The sequence below is a fragment of the Caretta caretta genome, chromosome 8, assembly GCF_965140235.1.
Source record: "Caretta caretta isolate rCarCar2 chromosome 8, rCarCar1.hap1, whole genome shotgun sequence".
Lineage (NCBI taxonomy): Eukaryota > Metazoa > Chordata > Testudines > Cheloniidae > Caretta > Caretta caretta.
Window position 1 is genome coordinate 4589729 of NC_134213.1, and position 17567 is coordinate 4607295.

A 17567-nucleotide genomic window follows, 5' to 3' on the forward strand; every position below is an offset into this window, starting at 1 on the left:
GAGTCTCTGGCAAAGCAGGGAACTGAGCCCAGGTCTGGAGTCAGTCCCATGGCCTAGCCACAAGCCCCTCCCCCCTTCTGGTTTCGGTAACTCCATGGCAGACAGAAGCATCGACTCCCAGGCTGCAGCCCCTCCCAAGGCTACGTCTGTTGAGTATCCCAGGTAAGTTGGGTGCCACATTTTGAGCTGAGTTCAGCCCCCAGTGCGGGCTCATGGAGCTTCGCTGCCCCATGTTACGCCACAGCACCACATCAAGAGAGGACAAATCCCAGTCCCTGGCTCTGCTGGCTAGGGACGCCCCCGGCCCCCAGGGAAGGGGCAGCACTTACATCTGCCGCTTGATGTAGTCCTTGAGCAGCTCCTGATCCACGCTGTACAGCTCCGTGCTGCTGACGTTATCGAAGTAGTAGGTGATGTTACTAGCATACTTCTGGGTGCGCGAGCCGTCTGAGCTGTCAAATTTCCGGTAGCCATACTGGTAGTCAAAGTGTGCTGAGAGAGAGGAAGAAAGGCAGGCCTTTCAGGGGGCACGTGACATCTACTGTCCCCGGGTCTTTGTGATCTTCCTGAGGGCGTGGCAAGGTGATACAACCCAGGCATTACTGCCATACAAACAGCAGCGCTCTACCAACAATCCCAGCTTAGGGCCCAGAACACAGCAGCAGTCAGGACAGTCACAAGAGAGAACTGCACAGGAACTACGAAGGGGGCCCCTCCAATACGGATTCCTGTCCCGAGGCAATTCCCTAACTCTGTAAATACCACGGCAAACAGAACAAGGGCTGATGGTAGGTGTCCAGACACTGCAGCGATTCCAGAAGAGACACCTCCAGCTTTGCAAAGCCCCTGCTGCTACCAGCCATCTCCTTAAAGAGCAAGGACAGGGACCCAGACAGCATGGGGAGCTTGAAACCCCCCCCACCCGCCCTGCTTTAGCCATCAGGAGAGCGTTCTGATTCAGCTGGAATGCTGAGCCTTTCGGGTGAACAAAGCACTGGCCGTTGTCACAGCAAAGTCAGCTGGATTTTCGTGGCCCCAGCAAATGACAACTCACCACCACGTGAACTAACAGGCTCATGCAGCCCCATCCCCTGGGGCCTGTCCATTAACCAGGAGTCCTCTCTCCCCATGACAAACATAAGGAAGAGGACTGAGAAGCGAGGGCCAAGAACTCCTGCGCATCCCTGACCCCCAACCCCACCCCCCTCCATGCGGGGGGATACAAAGGAGGTGGGGCGAAATCAGGTGCAAACAGCGGATGTGGGGAAAAAAATACTAAATGTTCATATTAAGACAAGTGCAGCCAGGCATCCCCTGGGCTTAGGCTGCGTTCACACAGAGGAACCCCAAGGGGGTGTCTACGAAGTCTAGGAGCAGCTGCAGCTCTGGGCTGAAGCTCTCAACAGCACAACTCACGGCAGCTCTGTAATTAGGGGCACCTCGCCACGTTTTCCTTTCACACCCCGTCTTCTGCACTCCCTGGCCCAGCAGGCCTGCCGGGGGTTTGGAGCCTCTTGCTGGAATGGGCATGGCTGGCTCCTCCGGAGCAGCTGTCTCCTCCCCACCCCCCCAAGAGACCCCTCACTGGGAGCAGCTATTCCGTCATGCTCATTGCACAGACTGGCACCCAGCCAGGGGTTGGTGAGGAACTCATTTCTCCGAGTTGGGCAGTGCTCTGGCAGCCAGAAAGGCAGGGGATCACAGAAAGTTCACAGCGCTGTATCTCAGGGCCTGAGGACGACGGGAGGAAAATTTAACCAAACTAGTGCTTAGGCTCATACTCAAAGCAGATCCAGCCATGCGCTGATGGAGGAGTTAGCCTCCTGCTGAGAGGAGGCCGGTAATCCAATGCCGGCCTGGGTTTTGCCGGTACCAGGTTCAAGTCCCTGCTCTGCCAGGCTTCCTGTGTGACCTTGGGTAGGTCAGAGTCTCCCTGGGCCTCAGCTCCGCACTTACAGAGGAGGATCACCTGGGCGTTAGCATATGCATCCCCCTGATTGTGAGGTGCTCACGCGTTACCGCAACGGGCACCGTATAAACGCTTCAGGAGGGCCAGTCCTTAACCATCACTCGGGATGCTCATCCAGACGTGGCTTGTGGATCCCACGACACTTCTCAAAACACCAGGCAGCCCTGGTATCCTGGCCAACGTGCCCTCCACATCCAAAGCCGCGTCCGAGGGGGAGAGTTACTCGTGACCCCGCCCCAGTGCTGCACTAACCGACGGTCCCTGAACTGCCAGGACCCAGGTCTGTCTGGAGAAACGCCGAGGTACCCAGAGCACAGACGATACTTTTCTCCGTCTGTGCATGATCCATTTCCGTGGCTGACCTGTACCAAACTAGGGCTGTTTATCAGCTGCCACATCTACCATTCCACGTGATGGAGTTACGGTATTTTCTAGCCTGTGGTGAACGCTTGCATCACAGGTGACATGAAGACACAGGGCTGCGAGGAATGAGATATGCCTGACTGTTCCCATGAGCACTCAACCACCATCACCCGCAAATACTTTCCCGAAGAACAAACCAGCTCCAAGCCCCACTCACTCCAGCAGCCAGTCAGTCACTGGCCCCTTACAAAAGGGCTCCGAGAATAAGGTGCAGTCCGCTGCTGACTGCATCTTGCCCAGTTAGACACCCAGAGCAGGGCTATACGTACAGCGAGTGCCTCCTCTTCCTCGGCTCCGGCCCCGGCCCCTGCCCCTGCCCCGGCCCCGGAAGGCTCCTCGCACTGCTCCTCCCTCGCTCTTGACACTGGAGGTTTCGTCGTGATCAGGCCAGTTCCGCTCGTGCTTGTTATCCGGGTGCCAGCCTGCAGGGGAGCAAGGGGGACACTAGAGGTGAGGTGAAAGCGCCCTCTGCTGGCTCCGATGTGCAATTAGGCCTGGGGATTGCGCCCCCATTGCCCTCTGTCCTTCGGCAGGTACCAGAGTGCCCTGGAAGGAGTCTAGCATCTAAAGCAATTACATCCTCTTTGTAATGCTCCCTGAACAAGTGACACGGCTAAAGCCCTTCTCTGCGCCCAGATGAGCTCTTTACCTTGGGGGGCAAATGCTTCAGAGTCCAGGCTTTCCCCGACCCTCTCCTGCGTTGGAGAAGAGTGGCTGGGAAAGGGCCCATCTGGCATTATCGTACCATGACCGACACGGTCCCGAGAGCTTCCCTTGGGACGTCGTCCGTAGCACGCCCTTGACCGCAGCGTCCAGGCGCCGCTCCCTGCAAGCGCTCAGATCCAGCGATGGCTGGTGGAAATGCCACGGGGGAACCCCAGGTAGGCTGGGAGTGCTGCAGCAGCCATGCCACCAGGTGCCGAGAGGGGGGGAGCTACCGCCTGCCCCTGCCCTCCACCCCCAGCCCAGCCCACCCACCTTTCAATTCGCTGCGGTTGTTGGAGGGGTGCCTGTGTTGCTCATTCTGCCGGTTGTTCCGAGAGGCCGTTTTGTCCCTGGGCGCCTCCGCCTTCATGTCTATTTGCAGAGGGACCCACTTGTGCTTGTTGCCTGAACGAGGGACAGGATTTGGGCATGACACAGCTTTAAAAGGAAGAACAAATCTTTGCTTCCACCTCCGCCCTCCCCTTCTCCCTGCATGTTCAAGCAGGGACAAAATCTAGGGTGCATCCAATTCCAGGCCAGAAGGCGCTTGGGCCTCTCACACAGATCCCCCCCTCTGTGCGGCTCCTGCTGGCCCGCTGCCCTGAAAACAGCCTCAGGGAGACTGCAGAACCATAGCACAGGAGGGCTGGGTGTGGCTCCCCTCTGGCTCACCAGTGCTGCTCCCTTCCCCACAGTCTCTGCCGCTCTGGGGAGCTCAGGGCCATGGGGCTGCTGCTCGAACCACTGGACTTCAAAGCTTTCTGCCCCATGCGTTCGGCGCTTGCACATGGCCCCAAAGTCACTCGTAGACCTCAGACCAGACCTGGTGAACCTCAAAGCACAAGGAGGAGACCGAGACGGTTCTTGCCATTGTGTGCACTCCGCTCATGGCCGGATTTCCTGTTGCGCCCTGGGATCGAAGCAGGCTTCCCCCTGGAAAGCCATCTCCTGGGGTCGAGTGCAACAGATGTCTCCCCACGCACAGCCAGCCACCGCCCCAGGAAAGATGATGAATGGGGCCAGTCCGTCCATCCGAGAGGCAGGCTATGGTCTTCCCAGAACTCATCGAGGTCGAAAGAAAGCACTGAACCCAGGGGTCCCTGTACCCACGGGATGGGGGCGCCACGGTCACGCTCCTTATGTTCTAGTTCTGATGCTTTTTGCAACCTGGGAAACTTACATGAGCATAGCTACATCTCGCAGGGCTGTGAAAAATCCACTCCCCCGAGACCCAGCTCTGGTGACCTAGTCCCCATGCAGAGAGTGCTAGGTCGACGGATGAATTCTCTCAGGGAGGTGCATTAACTGCGTCAATGGAAGAAGGGAGTCTCCATGCTGAATGATGCAGCTGCGTTGCTGTAGCAGAGTAAGTGCAGACATCCCCTGACTCTTTGCTACCCCAGCTACCCTGAGATGGAACAGGAGAGACGCCAAGACTCCCGGAGGGCAGAGGTGGCCGATGCACAGATTCCAGGCCTAGCACCGGCTGCCGCCTCAGATCCAGGGACACAGCCTCACTCCCTTCCATGCCTATCCATTATCTCTTGTTTACAAGCAGCTACAACAGAGCCTAGACCAGGTTCCACGTGCCTCTAACATCGCCCAGCAATAGACCCAGCTCGCCAGCTGATCCCCAACAGCAGTGATGAGCGAATGCCCTCTCCCCAGAGGCTGTAGAAAAGGAGAAACTTCCCCTGGAGATCAACCGAGCTGGACTATTTTGGATCAAGCAGAGTAGGGGAGCGAGTCCCAGAGCAGAGGGACCCTCATGGGAAATACCCCTGCAAACAACTGATGCGGATCCAGCACCCCACTCAGTAGCCGTGATTGCACTGGGGGGGGAGAGGGAAGAGGGAATCGGTGGGGGGAGAGGAGGAGGGGAGTCTCAGGTTGGCAGGTGCCAGGCCATTTAGGGCTTCATAGGCCAAAAGCAAATCAACAGTAATTCTATCCAGAAGGGCAGCCGGGGCGGATGGTGAAACAGCAGGACTCTCTGCTTAGCAGGCGCCACCCCTTGCTTCTGCACCAGCTTGTGAATGGATTTCAGATGCAGCCCGAGGGACGCAGGTTACAATCGCCCATCTGGAGGTGGCCAGAGAACTGGGACAGCCAGGGCAGCATGACATCAAAGGTCATGACATCATGGAAGCTGGCTCGGCCAGAACCAAATCCCCAATCTTCCAGCAGTCCCCTGGAATCTCACCCACCCCTCTCCCATTCTCACCTTTCTTCTTCTGGGCCAACTTCTGGTTGTCGTCGTCCCCGTTCTTCTCCTCCCCAGACTCATCTGATTTGGTTTTCAGGTTCTCTTTGCCATCGCTCCCATCCCCTTTCTCCTGTTCTTTCATATCTTTCTTGAGGGGCAGCTTCCGGAGGGGCTGGGGTTTGGGTGGCTGCTGGAGACAAGAGCCAGGCAGGTGAGGCAAAGGATGGTGGGAGCGGGCTCAGGACAGACAACGCAGAGCTGGTCAGATCCACCTGCCAGAGCCATGCCCATCTAGCCCCGCAGAGGGGAAGCGGGAAGGACAGTTACTAGTCTGGGGATGGGATCCCAGCATCTCACCCTGGGGAGACGACAGGCCCCGGTAAAGAGCAGCTCAGCTAGCAAGGGCTTGAAGACAAGTCGGAGTGAGCTTTGCATGCTCTCTCGTCACCCCCAGTGCACACTTGGGCACGGTACCGACAAGAGTTCATCTGGAGGGGGAGCAACAGTGGGGAGAGGATTCCTAAAATCAGGGAGTGGACATAAGGGATGCTCACAGGTGTCTGTTGCATTAGGATGCTGGGTCTGGTAAAGATTCGCACCACAGAGGGGAGAAGCTGGGTAGCAATGGGGCACTGACTGACAGCAGCTATTGCATGGCCAGGAAACTAAGGCTGAAAGGAAAGTGCCCAAAAATAGAACAGCTTTGACAGCTCCTGCATCTGGGCTGCAGCAGCACGGGGCCATGCCCCTCATGAGGGCCAGCGTTAGCAGGCACCAAGCCATGGGCCGTTCCGCTGCTCAGCCAGGAGCTCTCCGCTTTCACCTGGGTAACTCGACCCCTGCACCAGAGATCCAGCTTACTGAACTTCCCTGCCCAACTCACTGCGCCCAGGGTTCAGAACAGGATCCAGGCTCCCCGTCCCAGAATAGCACCGCTGAGCGAGGGAGCCCAACATGCAGGGAATCCCTAAAAGGAAATCCTCCGCACCCGGGGCCACAGCAAGCTATTCCTGGCTGCCTCCTGAGCCGATGCCCAGCACCCCAAAGAGTCGCTCAGCTGGAGCTTCCAGCGCTACAGCAGGAGAGAGGCAGTGCCCACAAGGCCATGACCTGAACTCCAGCTCTGACACCCCCCCCCCCACACACACACACAGAAAACACCGAGGAATGCTCTTGGCTGAGATTCCCCTGGGGCCTCCTGCCTCCGAGATGAGCAGTGCACAGAGGGGCTCTCCCCCATAACATACCGTCCAACACGCGCTAACACATGGAGAACATACGTGGATTACAGCTAGGGAGCAACCTGGAGGGCGTGAGCCATCCTGGCACACTGGCAGCTCCAGTGGCTAGACACAAGCTTTGCGGGGAGCTCTGGTCAGGCCCTTCTCCCAGCAGAAGAAATATCTGTGCTGCTACACCGCCGAGGGGGCTGGTTAAGGCAATCATGAAAGTACCGTTTTAACCAGCATGAGGTCACCGGCTTCACAACCGGACCACATCCTTCTGGCCTGCAAAGGTCCCCATCTCTCTCTGTTTCTGAGAGTAGTGGGCAGAGGGAACACAGGAAGAAAAACAAACAAACACTTTCAGCTCAAGGGTTAATTCTAGAGGACAACAGGGCAGAATTGGGGGGTCAGGGAGGAACTCCAGGCTGAAAGAGGAGCTGGGCTAGAGGAGAGATGCCACCTCAGCTCCACTTCAGGAAGCAGCATGTTGTGATACCAACTTCAGAACAGCCGCACAAGCTGAGGGCATCCGGCTTCATTCCTCCCTTGCTTGAGAAGGCTGCAGGAGCCTGGTACGTTGGGAGGTCGGGTTTATAAAGCAGCATCCATCCCCCCAGGCACAAAGGTCACTGTAATTGTGCTGAGTTAGGGTATTCTGAACAGCCAAGTGTCTTCTCAGTGGGTAGATGAAAGTGCTTCCAACTCACACTTTGCACAGCATGTTCCTCACTGACTGCTCAACCTGCTCCTTTAGCTTTTTATTATTATTAAAGGGACAATCCATGGTTCAGATTTGAGGATGGACTTGTAAAAGCAATCTTTTACCCAACCTAAGCAACACACCCAGGCTCGTGTTTTGTTTGCAGTTCTGACGAACGGAGGTTTAAAATATCCATTCCCCTGCTCTTCCAACCCAAACACTGCAGCCTCCAGAACTGGAAGGCAAAACCACCTAGGAAAGTAAGTGAAACAAGAGCTGCATGATCTATGCTTTAGCTATTTATTTTTAAGAGGAGATTCTAGCTCTTACGGTTGCAGGGATCACCTTTAAACATCACTCTAGCATAAACCTGATGCAATGCCATCTTGGTGAGTCTGCCCGCAGCCTCAGCACCACCACTGCTGCTCAGAGCTTTGCTCAACAGCAGCAGCCTGAAATGAATAAGTGCTTGGGTCAATTTCATGGCAACAATTCAGAACCTCCCCCCCCCCGGGTTACAAGGAAAGGGCCAATAACGGCCAATTTCATGTTGCTGCTGGGAAAAGCAATGAGCAGCTGAGACATGTACCAGTGCTTTTTCCCTGGGCAAAAGGTCTTTATAAGAAAGGAGGCTAAATTTAGCACACAACACCGCTCCTCTCCAGTAAGCAGAGGGGGCTTCAAACTCAGGAACCCACTAGCAGGAGACTACAAATGATAGACCATGCCCCAAGCAGGGTCCAGAGGCATCACCTTGGTGGGAAGCTAAGCAAGAGCTGGTGAGAGAGGTTGGGCTTGAGGGCTGCCTAAGGGCAGCTGGGCCTTTTAGTACATTTAGTTCTCTGGTTACTGGGAGGCTGCCAAATTTGTCAAGAACCAGAGGGAGTATAAGGGAGGCAGAGGGGATCCATTAAAGGTGAGTGGAGTACACAGAGACTTAACGGGGGTGGAGATAGAAGGGAAGCAGAGCAGGAGCTGAAGGATTATGGGGCAGGTGGTAGAGAACAGTATGAAGAAGAAACAGAGAGTGAGAGCGCAAAGAGGAAAACAGACACTGAAAACAGCACAGGGAAATATACACTGGCCTGTTGTGACAAAAGAAAAACGAAGGGAACAAAGAAAGCAACTCACACAAAAACTTGCATTGTATAGGCATTAGAATCTGCCCAGAGGACGACAGTTAAGAAAGATACACAAACAGTACACAGCTGTTTATTGCTTGCATTCCGGGGAGTAGCAGCCTAGCTCTGTCCACTGTGGCTAGCAGGACTAGTCCATCAACTAGCAGGTCTCAGGTAACTTTTCCAAACCCTGCTATAATAATCTGTGGTGTTATTGGTAAAATAGGCACTGAAATGTGATAAAGGAAGATTTCAGCTGACAGTGTCTATTTCAGCTGTTTTAGGGACAGAGAAGCCCTTAGGAGACCTCGCTTCCAAAGGAAAAGCCCACAGGACGTCTTGGTCTTGAGTGGTCAACTTTTCTAGAGTTCTCTGCCCCCAGAGAGAAGAGGGGACATCGCTCGTTCGCCAGGGAAAGCTCGGATGCTGCCGCGTGGTAGAGTGTTTTGTTTGCAGGGTCGTGCTTCTTACCTGGATGCTCTTGTGGGCTATTTCTCCAGGGGTCGGCCAGTTCGTGGCATCACCAAAGTCACCCACCTTTATTCAAAAAACAGAGAGATCTCGTTAGTACAGTGATCTCAAGCGCTGGTTCTGAAGGGCTGCTTCCTCGCATTCAATAGGCCAATATCCCTTCTCCCCCTTCCAGAGCACAGGGCCTGGGCTAGAGGATCGGACTGACAGCCTCTCACCCCATCCAACAGCATCCAGTACCAGATGCTTCAGAGAAAGAGACAAGAAGCATCCTCGTGGACACCTATGGACTAACATGCCTAAAGGAGCGGTTGCTGCCTACCTCAGGGGGATCCGAGGTTGGTTTATGCCCCGAAGCCTCAGGGTATATAGCCCTTAAAATCCACGCTTCTTAGACAGGATAATTATTATCCACATGAAGTGTCACCCTCTTTAAAATTCTGTTAAGCGCTTGATCTCAACGACCTGATGGGCAACAAGTTTCATGGGCGAGTTATACACAGCGTAAAACATTAATGCCCGGTGGTTTTAAATGTACTGCCTTGGATTTAGTTGAATATCCCCCTATTCTTAAGTGACGGATGAGCGTACCCCAGACCCACTCTGGGCGGTTCACTGTACCTTCCGACTGCTAGCTGGCCACAGACAGTTTGATGACCCTGCTTTTAGCTCTGGGTCTTTCAGCTCAGACAAAAGACGGTCACGTGTTCAGAGCCACAAGGGTCAGGTTCAAGCCCCGTGGCCAACAGCTCACCCAGATGAGCGGGGTAGTAAAAACAGAAATAGCAGCTGCTGATACCCCTCTTTATACACCTCACTACTGCGTGGAACAATCATCTCTTCCCTAGGCTCTTTCCAGACCCCCAGGCAATTTCATTGTCAGTCTCTAAATCCCCTCTATTTCTACAATCAAATGTCTGGAGCTGAACTCCTACATCCCGGGGGGAGGGACAGCTCAGTGGTTTGCGCATTGGCCTACTAAACCCAGGGTTGTGAGTTCAATCATTGAGGGGGGCCATTTAGGGATCTGGGGCAAAAATAAGGGATGGTACTTGGTAGGATGATTTAGTTGGGGATTGGTCCTGCAGGGGGTTGGACTAGATCTCCCGAGGTCCCTTCCAACCCTGATATTCTAGGATTCTATGATCCTGGTGCCGCCTGGTGAGGTCAGACCACAACTGCAAGGCTCCGCGGGGTTTCAGCACAGCCCCGTTTCCCCCGAAAGAGGAGCAGAAACAGCACCAGGGCCTTCGGTGCTGTTAATCCAGCTGGGATACCAAATTCACTTTCAAATTCATTCTAAAAGCTCATGCCACCTGGGGGCAGATGACTGCAGGGCTCACTCACATTAAACAGCACAACTGCAATCAAGTGCTGCCAGAGCTCTGTGCTCAACTGACGGCAAGAACAGGCATCTGGTTTCCATTCAATCCACCCAGAGCAGCCTCCAAGGCCACTCACAACACACCATTCATGCGCCTTCCCTTGTGAGGCTGGAGCTTGCCGGTGAAGCTGTTTGGTTTGCAGGGCAGTTATAACACCATTTACTGGTGTCTCCACTTGATCTAGTTTTCAAACCTGATGCTTTGAGAACGAGAGGTGTTTCCAGGGGAAAAAAGGCAGAGCGTGGATGTCGCTTCCCAAACAAGCAGGGGAGGAACATTAACGCTCAAGAAAAAGGACCAGAAGATCATGCTCTGGGGAAAGCACAGTTGCCCTTTGGAGAGGAGCAGTCAGTGATGAGTGCAGGCCCCCGGCGTTCTCAGGGGGAGAGTCACACAAGACGTTATGCTATTCTGCTTGCAGGGCAATTTTCCGTATTCTCACCCAACAGAGGATTTGTATTGGCTGGTTGGTTTAAAAGGAGAGTTGAGTGGCATGGTCCAGCTTCTCTGCCACCACACCGTTCACTTCAACAGCCCATTCCTGCATTCAGCAGATCCCAGCCCGCTCCCAGGCCAGGGGGATTTCAAACCTGCTACCCAAGGGCTGTGCCACCTTAGCTCAGCACCGGTAGCGTCAGGATCTCCTGCCCTGCCTGAAGGATCTCAGGCATCGACAGGACTTCGAGTTGACGGAGGCCCTCGTCACTGTCCATTGTGGCAAGCTTAGTTAGGGAGGGTCTCGACATGAGCTGGGGCCCGACTCCCTGACGGAGGTGTCGAGCTGCCCAGCACGGGTCCGGGCTCTCCTCCGGCCCTCTCCTTCCCCTTATGGGAAGTAGGAGATCTTCCCCTCGCAGACCTCTTGGGCTTCTTGGCCAGGGCCGGGGATCGGCGCCAACTCGTAGATGGCACAGGTGGGGCGCTCCGTACCAACACTGCAGTGCTTGGGGCCGACTCGGACTTCTGCTCCAGTGCCGGGGTCAACGCCAACTCCATCAGGAATGTTGTGAGATGGAGGACTCTCTTTTTTCGTTCTGGGTTTGAACGACTTACAGATGTGACAGTTGTCACTTGTGTGTCCTTCTCCTAGACACCTTAAAACAACCGATGTGCGGGTCGCTGATGGGCATGGGCCGTTTACAACTATCGCATGGTTTAAAGCCAGATGATGGGGGGCATGCCCCATAGGGTGACCAGATGTCCTGATTTTAGAGAGAGAGTCCTGATTTTGGGGTCTTTTTCTTCTTATATAGGCCTCTATTACCCCCCACCCCCGTCCCGATTTTTCACACTTGCTGTCTGGTCACCCTAATGCCCCGTCCCTAGGCTGAGTCCCATCCAGGACCAACGAACGAGAACGAATACGAAGGGTGAATACTGAACTATACACAACTATTTTACAGAGAAACGCTCGTGAGACACACTGAACTAAGCAAAAGCTAGCCGAAGCAGCAGACATTCCCACACCGTCACTGACGGCAAGAAGGAACTGAGGGTGGGGGGGAGCCGGTGGCGCCCCGTATACCGTGCCATGCGGGCACCACTCCAGGGGGCGCCAGAGCCGGTCCCCTACAGATACTGCTAAGGAAAAACCTTCCAGCACCGGTGCATGCGGCGAGCACACACACCTAATATGGAACGGACATGAGCAAGCTCTCGAAGAAGAAACAACCGTCTCCGACGGACAGCATGGAGCAGGTCCAAGCGGGTGGGGAACGGTGGTTGTTCTAGGCACCCACACGGCACTGTGCATCGTCCATCCACATCACCGAAATCGACCCATCCGCACATGCATGTGGGCTCTCACCCACCCCCGGGAGGCAGGCAGACATTGCACCCAACACACAGGTGGGCGGAGGGCACCTATTTAAGTTGTTCCCGTCACTGTGGCATCGAGGCACAAGACGGGCACGAACCCTGCCTCTCCGGGTGCTGAGAAGCTCCGCTGTGGGAGAGCCCTAGGAGATGCTCTGACGACAGGGGCTAGGCAGGTGCCGAGCAGGACTGACAACCCCAGGGTCGCAAGCTCTTGTAAACACAGCAGCTGGGAGAAAGGTGCCCTCTGCAGCACTGCCACGGCCAGAGCTGGGCACTGCCACGGAAGCACCACACGCTGTGGGAGGCACGCTAAAGTTTCCAGCGGCCACCCACAACCGGAGGCTGTGCACAGCTGCGGGGTGCGTGGGTGAAGAGTCATCCCCAGCTGCTATGGAGTGGAAATGCATGCACCACCCAGAGAGCCAAGTTTGCTCCCCGGTGAGGTAACAAAAATACTGCCTTAAGTGGCATGGGAGGCAGCGTGGTCTAGGGGACAGAGCAGTGACCTGGGAGTCCACGAGACCTGGGTTCTGGTACCAGCTCTGCCACTGAGCTGTCAGGTGACCTTGGGCAAGTCACTTCCCCTCCAATGCTTTGCCTGTCTTGTCTGTTGCGGCTATAAGCTCTTGGGGGCAGGGACCGCATCTCCTTAGGTGTACATACAGCACCCAGCACACCGGGTTGAATCTCGGCTGGGCCTCTAGGTGCTGCTGCAATACAGAAGACAAGCAGCGAGAGCCAGGTAATACACCACCAGAAACAGGAAGATGTAGAGGCAGACATACCTTGCTTCCTTTCCGCTGCCTGGGGTTTGCAGCCCTCACCACTTTGGCTGGAGTCGTATGTTCTGTGAAAAATAGAACAGAGGCGTTAATACGCAACACCAAGGGTTGCTAGAGCGTTCTCTCCACTGTCCATTGAGGTTGGCAGGCCACATGCTGGCACTGGTTGAGTTCTCTCCCTACCTGGGCCACAGTCCCTCTTAGATCTTCCCAATGACCCTTCTCTTCCCCACAGTGCATCCAGGTGAGCTACCCTTCCCCTCCTCCTTGCTAAGGGCTGGATGGGTACTTCCATCCACACATCAATCAACCCGACTCAGGTCGGCAAGCACTGGATCTTAGGACCCTGCTCCGGGGTGGGTCAGAGCCACTGTGATTTGGGTCGAAGCCCTGGCATTTTGCAATGTGGAAGCAGGGCCAGCTGCATCTGCACACTGCAGTATGGACACGTTAGCACAGCTGTGAGACCAGATCCAACCACTGTAAACGCAGGTTACCAATGCAGTGCAGACAAACTCACCACAGCCTTGGAAATCCCGAGTCCGCAAGCCCAGGTCCCAGTGTCCTGGGCTTAGCACGGAGCACAGGCAAACCCTACGTGGCCACTTCTGGAAGCTCCCAACCCCTCTTGTGGGAGAGGAGGAGGAGATCCCAGGAGGAAGTGTAATAAATGGGACAGGTTGGACTGATCTGCCCCAGAACGTGATTCTGAAAGGAGCGCGCCTGCTCTCTGGTGGATTGGCGGAGTGCAGCGTCTCTCTGACTATTCGATCCGGAGTCCACCCTTCTCCGCTTTGACCCAAATCACTCAAACGGAGAGTCCCCATTTCACCTCTGGGGGCCAAACCGCTGCAGATGTTGAGCCATAAAGACTTCACCTGCCACAGCCACAATCATGGAGGCTGCAGACCATGGTCCAATTCCCAGCACCACCTACCCTTCCCCAATCCACTCATCACCCAGCTCTGCAGGCAGGGAGAGTTACGCTCCGACTGACAGCCAGTGTTTCCTACAGGCCAACACACTGTTCTCCACCTCTACACTGCACACCCCACTTCAAGAGGGCTCCGTTTACATAACAGGATCTCTCCCTGCAACGCACGAATCAGGGTCAGTCTCACGAGTGCAGCTTTGCTCACTAACGGGGTGCCCAGTCCTGCCCCAGCCTGCTCAGCCCAAGCGAGAGGTGGGAAAGGAACCAGGGACACTAGCCCTTGGCCACCTGCACCCTGGTGTCTCACCTGAATTTGCAAGCAGAACAGGACAGCTGGGAATTGTGTGTGTGTGTGTGTGTGTGTGTGTGTGGGGGGGGGGGGGGGGGGGGGGGGGGGGAGGAGAGAGATATTTAATACAGACATCTAGGAAGTGTGAGCACACAAACCAAAGACAGCGACATTACTGTATGGCGGTCAGTCAGGGCCCTTCACGTTAACATGGAGGGACAAAGGCTCAATGCCACCCCCGGTTCCAAAAGGCTAGTAAATACGGACACGCCTGCAATGGATATTACTGAGAGAGCGAATGCCAGGACGGGAAACAAGGCAGAATTACACCCAGCACGGCAGGGCTGACAGGAACGATGACCAGGGAGCGAAGGAACACAATGGCAACTGAATTCGGAGGGCTTTATGGTACCAGCAAAGCGCTCCTAGTGTGGAGGAAGAGAAACCAGCTTTCTACCGGTGCAATAAACCTGCCTCACCTCCCAAATGAAACACCTATACCTGTATGAGTGCACGGTTTGTCAGTATAGCTATATCCACGCTAGAGACATCTGCAGTCTCGTCTCTGCCGGTCACGGATCGCACCCCTGACCACATAGCTATGCCTATATTCCAATCTGCAGAGTTTGAAGTATCCACACAAGGGCCCACCTGAACAATGAAGCTAGGGGACCCTGTTAAACTATATGCAGGGATGTGCTACAGTCTCGTACAGTACAAACAGGATTCAGCCAGGTTCTGCCGTCCACCTGCAAACCCCATCACAACCTAGGCTACAGCTACAAAGCTTGTTCGCATGGTTAGCAGACACGACCACATGGTGGTTTGAGCTGATCTACGCTGCAGGACGGCACACCACTGGCTGTATTGCAGGCAGGGGGGATTATCCTGCTGCAATTAGCATCTGCAGCAGGACTGGTTTCTGGGATGGAGACCAGCCGGGAAACCTGTCCTCAACACACAGCCCCTCCCACACTCAGCATGACTGCCAGCTTGCTCAACTTGGACGCGGCTCTTTGGAGGAGGGGCAGTTAAGTGCCACGCAAACTTAAATCTGCTGCTTAAGCAGCAAAACAAGCGTGCCCTTGAGCAGCTGGGCACCAGCATGGCTTGATGAGCTTGACTTTTCCCCAAGAGGGTGGTGGAGAGCTTTTAATGAGGGACACGTGGCTCTTGCTGCCCGGCATGTTGTATGTGCGCCCGGCTCCTTGCAACTGCTCTGATCTCGCACAGTCCCAGCAAAAGGCAGCAGCTGTGCGAGCGCCCTCTGCTAGGCAGCAACTGGAGAGACAGAGCTCCACAAGAAGGGAGCAGCTGAGTCTGCTCCTCCACCTGCCAGACAAACTGCTGTCTCCACCGGCCCTGCTTCCATCCCCTCCCCAAGCAGGTGGGCAGAGGGAATCAGCTGCCCTGGACTGGCCATGACCATTCGGATCGGGACTGCAGAGTTTCAAATAGCTGCCCCACTGGGAGGGACTGCAGCACGGCTCTGTGGGGGATTCCTGGCACCACAGAAGCTGGTAATACCCCCTTCCACATTGCATGCATGGACCCATGGCGCAGCCGTGTAAAGACCAGCATACGAGCATGCAGATGCATCCGCTGCACGCAGAAGCCGCAGTATTGCAATCACAGGACTCTTTTGGGGCTGGCCTGGAAAGGGAAGAGGTTCAGCCATAACCTCTCCAAAGGCATGCCGGGTGAGCACTACCATGTGTCATGGTTGCCACCATTCATTTCACGGTGCCGGTAGGATAACTATGGTCTCCATTCATTAAAATGTCACAGAAGGACAGACCAGCATCCATGACCCCCTGCACAGGTGAGGAAGGATGGGCTTGTGGATAAGGCACTTGACGGGGGCTCAGATCTGGGTTCAGCTCCTGCGTCTGCCACAGCCTGCCTGTGTGACCTTGGGCAAGTCACAATTTCTCTGTGCCTCAGTTCCCCATCGGACATCAATCATCAGCTGTAAAATGGTGACAATGCACCATGTGTGTTTCTATGTACAGAACCTAGCACAATCGGGTCCCGATTGTTTATGTTTCTCCCACCCTTTGTCTATTTTGAATGCAAACTCTTTGAGGCAGGGACTGTCTCCCAGCACTGTGGGAGCCTGGCACCTCTGGGCACTAGCATAATGACGACAAATAACTGCACAGGAGCGAGCGAGGGAGGCAGAAGAGACTGTAGGGGGAATTAAATGCTTTTCTTCTCACCTACACTTGGCATTTCCCACTCCTCCCTCCCCCCCCCGGGAGAAAACCCTGTCCCCCTCTAACATCCAGAAGATGCCCTGGAATGCCCTGCATTTTTATGACTTCTAGATGGTAGGACAGCACTGGGGAGGGGTTTTTCAGCTCCAGCTTCTCTGTGCCACTGACCCCGCAGCAGGTTTACTACAGCCATACCTGGGCTTAACTCCAGCTCCACCCCTCACCTTTCGCAGGTGCGGGTCCCAACATTTCACCCCTAGATGATTTTCACCCGCCAAGTCCATAGAACTATATCTGCACTTCCTCCCGGGCACTAGCTGTTCTGCCCAGAGGAAGGCTCATGACCCAGCACTTGAAGAATGTTTTTAAAACTGTTTGAAAACGATTCAACATCTCGGAGTAGAGCCTGGGCCAGGGGGAGCATAATGCCGCGGTTGTAACATCTGGCTGGAATTTCAGTTGTGAAATTGTTTTACAAGGTTTGATGCGAGCTGGTTCAGAGAAGATGGCTTTAAAAGCAGGGCGGGTCACATACGCGACCTCATTCATGCTCGCAACCATGTTATATTGTACGTTGATAGTGTCTCTAAACCTAAATATTTTTTTTTTAAAATGACTTAACTCCTGAAATTTTGAAGCTGGTTTCCCGTAGGGGGGTTATTTCCCTCCCCCCGCCTGCTCCCAATGGGTGTTGTGCTAAAAGTGGGATGGCTCATATGTGGCACATGTGTGCACTTAACTACAAACGCACTTCAACTCTATGCACCCTGCTCCCTGCCAATACTTCTCCCCACCCCTCTGCCGCACACTCCCGGTACCACGCACTGCAGACAGCCAGGGATGAAAATGAAGGTAACCCCTTAATTCCGTTTTACCACCCTGCAAGCTCCATAGCAGCCTCCCAAGCAGGTAAGAGTTCACTCAGACCAGAATCAGTTCTGCAAATAGCAACCCTGCACGTCCATGAGACAGCCAGCAGACACCCCCCCACCCCCAAATCCCCAGGAACCGTCCTCTGCCGAGTGAGGGGAAAGCGAAAGGTACTGTGCACTCGGCAACACCCATTCCGGAGATGAGCCCACGGGACGATGGTCACTGGTACCCCTGCAACACTGGCTCAGTGGCTTTATTTCAACACGGGGAAGGGCAGTAAGAGAGGGGGCTGGAGGAGCACGAATATCCCATTAGCAGCCCCAGGCGACTGCAGATTAGAAGTGGCCGGGGCCATGCCGCGGGAGCCGCGCTGCGTCACAGAACGCCCCGCCTGGTTACCTCTGGACGCTCACTGCTCCTTGGAGCCAGCCTGCGTTACACAGGTGCTC

The 17567-nt window shown here is 55.0% G+C and overlaps 1 protein-coding gene across 2 annotated transcripts in view; it reads right to left on the bottom strand.

Annotated features, from left to right (window-relative positions):
• Positions 1-17567, bottom strand: part of LARP1 (La ribonucleoprotein 1, translational regulator) — a 79907-nt gene that overhangs the window by 19701 nt on the left and 42639 nt on the right. The window contains exons 2-7 of one of the 2 annotated variants that reach the window (XM_048860797.2): positions 12810-12871; positions 8822-8887; positions 5322-5490; positions 3371-3502; positions 2662-2814; positions 330-492 (exon numbers count right to left, since the gene is read on the bottom strand). In XM_048860797.2, the coding sequence (XP_048716754.1) occupies positions 330-492; positions 2662-2814; positions 3371-3502; positions 5322-5490; positions 8822-8887; positions 12810-12871 (745 nt within the window). Of the gene's footprint in view, positions 1-329; positions 493-2661; positions 2815-3370; positions 3503-5321; positions 5494-8821; positions 8888-12809; positions 12872-17567 lie in introns of both variants that reach the window. The other variant, XM_048860796.2, reaches the window with a different exon arrangement.